The sequence below is a fragment of the Besnoitia besnoiti genome (genome assembly GCF_002563875.1).
Source record: "Besnoitia besnoiti strain Bb-Ger1 chromosome Unknown contig00025, whole genome shotgun sequence".
Classification (NCBI taxonomy): Eukaryota; Apicomplexa; class Conoidasida; order Eucoccidiorida; family Sarcocystidae; genus Besnoitia; species Besnoitia besnoiti.
In genome coordinates, this window is record NW_021703922.1 from 10,001 (window position 1) to 17,179 (window position 7,179).

The window sequence follows — 7,179 nt, forward strand, 5'->3', positions numbered from 1 at the left end:
AAAATATATATATTTAAATAAATTACGGAAGGAGAGACTTGAACTCTCATTTTTATTTTATTAGAGCCTAAATCTAACGCGTCTACCATTTCCGCCACATCCGCATAATTTCATAATGTAGAATATAGGCCTAGTAGGTTTCGAACCTACATAAAAAACTTAGAAGGTTTTTGTCCTTACCATTAGACGATAGGCCTTTTTAATTTTTATTTTGGGCAGTATTGGAATCGAACCAATACTTATGTGCTTGTAAAGCATATACTCTACCACTAAGCTAACTGCCCAAATACTTTATTACGTATAATATTTATTTATTATATAATAAAGAGTCAATAGCTCAGTTGGAAGAGTATGTGGCTACGGACTACAATGACGGGGGTTCAAATCCCTCTTGGCTCTTTTAAAATTAATTTAATATTAAGCGGGATAGAGCAGGTTGGTAGCTCGTCGGGCTCATGACCCGAAGGTCAGCGGTTCAAATCCGCTTCTCGTTTGCAAAAATAATTTATGGGATATAAGTAAAATTTAAATTTTAATTAAATAAAATAAAAATTTAAACTATAGGGATAAAAAGGATGCCTAGGTACTTTAAGACGAAGAAGGACGTAAATTATATACGAAAAACTTATTTAGAGCTGATTTTATGCAAACTTTAAAATAAGATTTCCGAATGGGGAAACCTATTAATATTTTTTAAATTAAAAAAGATTTACTTGAGGAACTGAATCATCTTAGTACTCAAAGGAAAAGAAAATAACAATTATTCCCTTAGTAGTGGCGAACGAGTAGGGATAAAAAACGTTGTACGTTTAGTTTAAAAAAATAAAGTAAATATAAACAACTAGTTTATATTGAAGAAACAAGAACTTCCTTGTAAAACTAAATACTTTAAAGTAACCAATAGTGAACTAGTACCGTGAGGGAAAGGTGAAAAGAACCCCGGGAGGGGAGTGAAAAGAGACTGAAATTTTAATCCTAAAAACAATAGAAGGGTAATTGAACCTAACTATTTGCCTGTTGAAGAAGGAACCGATAAGTTTTGGTTTTTAAGCAAAAGGCTAAAAGAAAACTTGAAGCCATAGTGAAAACGAGTTATTACATCCGTAATAGCGTTTGTATATTACCAAAAACCCGAATCCAATTGATTTAACCTTGTTCAGAATGAAATATAAATAACTTTATATGGAAGTTCGAACTGATTAATATTGCAAAATTATCAGAAGAAATGAGGTTAGTGGTGAAATGCTATTCGAATTTGGAGCTAGCTGGTTCTCCCCGAAATGTATTGAGGCGCAGCTATTATAATGTATTATATATAAAGGGTAAAGCACTGTTTTTGAAATTACTATAAACTAATAATATTTTTATATTAAAATTATAATAAGTGAGACTTTTAGGGATAATCTTATAAGTCAAAAGGGAAACAACCCAGACCATTAACTAAGATAAGAATATAACGAAAGTTTGAAAGGAAGTAGAGTTGTTACGTATACAACCAGAAGGTTAGCTTAGAAGCAGTTTTCCTTTAAAAAGTGCGTAAAAGCTTACTGGTAAAGTAATTCTGCACCTACAATGAATAACAAAATATTTTTTTATCGAAGTAATGGGATCTATATATAATAGATCGGTAGGGGAGCGTTCTACAATAAAATAAAGCAAAGTTATTAAATTTTGTGAATAAAGTAGAAGTGAGAATGTCGGTTTAAGTAACGTTAAATATTAAGAAGAATCTAATACCTCAAAAACTCAAAAGGTTCCTATGGAAGGGCATACCGCATAGGGTTAGTCGGGGCCTAAGGCAAGAAATTTATTGTAATTGATGGGAATCAAGTTAATATTCTTGAACCATATTTATATTACTGCTATACAAGTAGTGACCAAAATTTAAGTTTTAAGCAATATAATAAATGATTTTTTGCTTAATAATAAAGATTTTTGCTAGAAAAATGATACTGTATAATTATAAATATGCCCGTACTGAAACTGACACAAGTGAGTAAGTATTATAATGTACTAAGAGGACGAAACAATTTTCTTTAAGGAACTCGGCAAAACAATCCTGTAACTTAGGGATAAAGGATGCCTAAAAGGCTGCAATTAAAAAGTTCAAGCGACTGTTTATCAAAAACACAGGTATCCGCAAAGTGTAATTACGAAGTAAGGGTACTGACACCTGCCCAGTGCTAGTAAGTTAAAAAAAATTTTTATGTACTACAAATAATTTTTTTATAAGCTCTAGTAAACGGCGGCTGTAACTATAACGGTCCTAAGGTAGCGAAATTCATTGTCGGGTAAGTTCCGACCCGCACGAAAGGTGTAACGACTTGAACACTGTCTTTAAGAAAATTTCGGTGAAATAGAAATGTTTGTAAAGATACAGACTTTTTACATCAGGACAGAAAGACCCTATGAAGCTTTACTGCAATTTGATATTGAAATTAAATTTTATTTAAATAGTGTAAGTGGGAAGTTAGTTATTACTATCAATGAAACACCACTTTTATAAACTTTAATTTCTAACTATAATTTTTTTATCATATTATATAAAAATTTCAAAAAGGTAGTTTGACTGGGGCGGTTGCCTCCTAAAGAGTAACGGAGGTGCACAAAGGTCTTTTATTTTAATAATAATAAAATATTAAAATTAATAAATGTAAAGGTTGAATATTAAAAAGGCTTGATTGTGAGAGTAACTACTTAAACAAGGACGAAAGTCGGTCTTAATGATCCGGCAAATCTAAGTGGTAGGGTTGCCGCTTAACGGATAAAAGTTACTCTAGGGATAACAGGCTGATCTCTCCCGATAGTCCATATTGACGGGGAGGTTTGGCACCTCGATGTCGGCTCGTCGCATCCTGAGGCTGTAGCAGGTCTCAAGGGTTGGTCTGTTCGCCCATTAAAGCGGCACGTGAGCTGGGTTCAGAACGTCGTGAGACAGTTCGGTCCGTATCCGATGTAAACGTAAGAATATTGTAAAGTATTTCCTTTAGTACGAGAGGACCAAGGAAATTAAACCTATAGTAGTTCAGTTATTTTATCAAAAGTATTTTACTGAATAGCTAAGTTTAATAAAAATAACTACTGAAAGCATATAAGTAGGAAAAAACTTTAAGATTAATATTCTATTCATATAAATGAGTAAGAATTTAAATAGAACATTTATTAAAAAGAAAAATTGTGTAAGAATAGTAATATTTTTAGCAAATTTTTGCTAATAATTCGAGGATAAATTTTTTTTGCTGATGTAGCTCAACGGTAGAGCCGCTGATTTGTAATCAGGAGGTTATGGGTTCGAATCCCTTTATCAGTTGATTTTTTTTTTTTAAATATAATAAAATTTTGATGAAAATGGAAAAAACTTTTAAAGCAAAACTTAAAAAATTACAATATTTTAAGCTTACTTTTTTACCTGGTTTTTGTACTAAACTATTAAAAAAAGAATTAGTGTTTACGAAAAAAGGAAAATTGTCTGCTTTTTTAACTAAATTACTAGAAAAACAAAAATTAAAGTATAATTATGGGCTTAAAGAAAATCAAATTAAAAAATATTTTAAATATATTAAATTATTAATATTAAATAATTAATGAAACTATATAAATATTTATACAATAAATATACTAATAATGAAAATACATTTAATACAATAAGATTAATAGGAGGTTTAAATATTAATATAACTAATAAATTAATTTTTAAACAAGATAATTTTATTTTTTTATATGTATTTAGATTAAATGCTTTACTTACTTTAAATAAGTTTAAACAACCAGATTGGTGTTTTTATGAATTACCTGAGTTTGCTTTTGATGATATTTCTTATTATTCAATTCTTTTAAATACTTCTGTTGATCGACATAAATTAATTTTATCTGATTTAGGGTTAGATTTTAAATTTTCAGAAAATTTAATTTTAGATGTAATTTTTGATAGTGTATCATTATTAAATTTTACTACTTTCTTTTTAATTAAAATGGGATTATTTTTTCTATCCTTTTTTCAAAGTATATTATTTTATTCTTATTTAATTTTTTCATATTTAGGGTCTATTGTTAATAATAATGATAATTTTTTTTTCAACTATAAATTCTATTATATTTAATGAAGGGTCTTTTTGTTATATAATGAAAGATTTAAAATCTAATATACATTTAACAACTTATTTTAGAACTCATTCTGAAAATTTTGCTCAATTTGAAAGAACATTAATAATTTTATCGGAAAATTCTAATTTAATTTATTTTGAAGGTTGTTCTGCTCCTATGTTTTTAGAATCTCAATTACATATTGCTGTAGTTGAATTATTTTTAAAAACAAAAAGCTAAATTAAAATATTCTACAATTCAAAATTGATATAGAGGAAATCAGTTAGGAGAAGGAGGATTATATAATTTTACAACTAAACGAGGGTTTTGTATGGATAAAAGTTTTTTAAATTGGGTACAGATTGAAATGGGATCAATAATAACTTGAAAATATCCTTCTACATATTTAATAGGAAAAAAATCATTTAGTAATTTTTTTTTCTTTAGCAATGCTTTCTGATTGTCAAGTGTCTGATACTGGTACTAAAATGTTACATATTGGAAATAATACAAAAAGTTTTATTTTATCTAAAAGTCTTTCTTTTAATTCTTCTTTTTATATTTATAGAGGGTTGGTTTCAATTTTTAAAAACAGCTTTTAATAGTTATAATTATACAGAATGTAATTCTTTATTAATAGGATTAAACGCATTTACAGTAACAATTCCTTATATTGTTATTAATAATCCTTTAGTTTATATTAATCAAGAAGCTACAATATCTAAATTAGAATTAAATTTTTTATTTTTTTTATTACATAGAGGGTTAAATTTAAAATCTACTTTAATGATTTTAATTTATGGCTATTGTTATAATATATGCTCTAAAGTTCCTTTTGAATTAGAATTAGAAGTTCCTTTATTAATTGTATCAAGAGCACAAAAATTATTTTATTAATTTATTTAATTAAATAAAGTTTTTTAAAAATATGGCTTTTAAAATAAAAACTTTTTTTTCAATTAAATCACATAAAGTTTTTTATACTGATTTTTATTTTTTTTTTAAAAAAAAAAATTAATTGTATTAATAAAAAATATTTTTCCAGAATATTTTAATTTTAATTATAAATATAAAAATTGAAATTTAATTTGTCTTACTGACTTATTATATTTTAAAGTTAATAATACACAATTTTTAGATAATATTCAATATATTAACTCATTAATAAAAATTTTTTTACCATTAAAATTTCAAAATTTAAAAACAAATAAAACTTTTATTAAAAATTTATTAATTTTTGAATTACCTAAATATAATTCATCTAATTTTTGTTATTTAAATGGATTAAAAAAAATATTTATTTTCAAAATATTTTACATCAAATGGTGTATTTTTTTTTAAACATTTAAAAAGAAAATATAATATTTATTATGCAAAATTATTTTTAACTAATACAAATTTTTTTTAATATTGTTTTAGATTTAAAATTAAAACAACTTTATATATCTATTAAAAATTTAAAAATTTAATTTTATTTTACTTTTATATTATTTAGGAATTACAAATATAGATATTTTAAAATATTCTAGGTATAAAAATTCAAAAATTTTAAAATTATTAATTTTTACAGCATTACAAACTAATTTAAATTATAAGAAAAAATTTTTATTAAAAAATTTAAATTATTTAAAATATATTTTTAAAACTACACATTTAAATAAAAATTATAAAAATTTTATAATTGATAAAAATAAAATTAAATTATAATTATGGAAATTTTAATAAAAATAATTTTCTAACACTTGATTTAATATTTATTTTAGATTTATTATTAGATTTACATGCTAAAAAAATTATGTTTTTAAAAATTTAGATCATTTAGATAATAAACATATTAATACAATAGGTTAATTATTTTCAGCATAATTTTAAATTTTATTTAAATAAATTTAAAAACAATTTTACCAAATTTAATAAAATTAAAGTAAATTAAAAAAATTTTCTTTATTAAAAGTATATAATTTTAAAGAATTATTAATTCTTAATCCATTAGTACAATATATAGAACAAATTAATAGTTTTTCTGAATTAATGCATAAATATAAATTAAATAATTATAATTCTTTTTCAAAAGGAATATTAAATTTAAGAGAAATTTGTTTAAATCAAATAGGAAAATTATGTTTAATAGACACTACAGAAGGAATTAATTGTGGTTTAATAGTAAGTTTCAGTAAACATATTAGAATCTATAAAAAAGGTATTTTACAAGTTTATTATAGCCTCATATTTAAACATAAAACTAAAGAATTTATAAATTTTAAAAACATCTTTAGATCAAGAATTATATTTAGTTCAATTTACTAACATCACTTTAAGAAAAAATAAATTATTTAATGAAAACGTACAATTAGTATATAATAAAAATAATTTTAGAATAAAATTTTTCTCAAATAAAAAAAGTATTTTATTAAAAGTTACAGATTTATTTTCATTTACAGAAAATTTAATACCTTTTATTAAATACAATGATCCTGCAAGGTGTTTAATGGGAGCTAAAATGCAAGTTCAATCTGTTCCTTTATTAAATAAAAAAAAATCACTTGTTGTTACAGGTTATGAAAAAGAATTAATAACTAAATCAGACACTACTATTAAAGCTTTACAAGAAGGAATAGTTTTAAATGCATCTTCTATAAAAATACAGATTAAAGATTTATTTAATAGAGAAATAATTTATTATCTATCAAAATATAAAAAAAGTAATCAACATACATTAATTCATCAAAAACCTTTAGTATGGAATGGTGAAAGAGTTTTTCTTAATCAATTATTAACACAACATCAAGATATTGTTGATTCAGAATTTGCAATAGGAAATAATGTATTAATTTATTATGGTAATTTTTGTGGGTATGATTTTGAAGATGCTATAATTGTTAGTAAAAAAAGTTTTATATCAACAAATGTTTAGTTCTCTTCATATAGATATTTATGAATTTAATTTTTGTTATAATAATGAACATGATATTGAATTTAGTACATTAGAAATTCCTAAACAAAGTTACTATATCAAAAAAAATTTAGATTCTTTAGGAATTATAAAAGAAGGTGAGAAAATTTTAACTGGTAGTGTTTTATTAACAAAAATAAAAG

General features: G+C 23.8%; 2 protein-coding genes and 6 non-coding genes across 8 annotated transcripts; 4 read left to right on the forward strand and 4 right to left on the reverse strand.

Moving 5' to 3' along the window:
- Positions 1 to 23: 23 nt before the first annotated feature.
- BESB_042880 lies at positions 24 to 104 on the reverse strand. The gene has a single exon. It is a non-coding gene; the product is annotated as a tRNA-Leu (tRNA).
- A 21-nt stretch (positions 105 to 125) lies between these two features.
- BESB_042780 lies at positions 126 to 197 on the reverse strand. Its single transcript has one exon. It is a non-coding gene; the product is annotated as a tRNA-Arg (tRNA).
- A 15-nt stretch (positions 198 to 212) lies between these two features.
- On the reverse strand, positions 213 to 284 carry BESB_042990. Its single transcript has one exon. It is a non-coding gene; the product is annotated as a tRNA-Val (tRNA).
- Positions 285 to 326: 42 nt separating this feature from the next.
- On the forward strand, positions 327 to 399 carry BESB_042770. Its single transcript has one exon. It is a non-coding gene; the product is annotated as a tRNA-Arg (tRNA).
- Positions 400 to 420: 21 nt separating this feature from the next.
- Positions 421 to 494, forward strand: BESB_042900. Its single transcript has one exon. It is a non-coding gene; the product is annotated as a tRNA-Met (tRNA).
- Positions 495 to 2,281: 1,787 nt separating this feature from the next.
- Positions 2,282 to 3,091, reverse strand: BESB_042720 (uncharacterized protein; the record flags this gene model as incomplete). Its single annotated transcript, XM_029362749.1, has 3 exons — positions 2,282 to 2,381; positions 2,776 to 2,855; positions 3,053 to 3,091. The coding sequence occupies 3 exons, from the start codon at positions 3,089 to 3,091 to the stop codon at positions 2,282 to 2,284; spliced, it is 219 nt and encodes a 72-aa protein (XP_029215034.1).
- A 147-nt stretch (positions 3,092 to 3,238) lies between these two features.
- Positions 3,239 to 3,310, forward strand: BESB_042950. The gene has a single exon. It is a non-coding gene; the product is annotated as a tRNA-Thr (tRNA).
- Positions 3,311 to 3,348: 38 nt separating this feature from the next.
- Positions 3,349 to 3,585, forward strand: BESB_042730 (ribosomal protein S4; the record flags this gene model as incomplete). Its single annotated transcript, XM_029362750.1, has 1 exon — positions 3,349 to 3,585. One exon carries the CDS (start codon positions 3,349 to 3,351, stop codon positions 3,583 to 3,585), a length of 237 nt encoding a protein of 78 aa, XP_029215035.1.
- Positions 3,586 to 7,179: the final 3,594 nt, after the last annotated feature.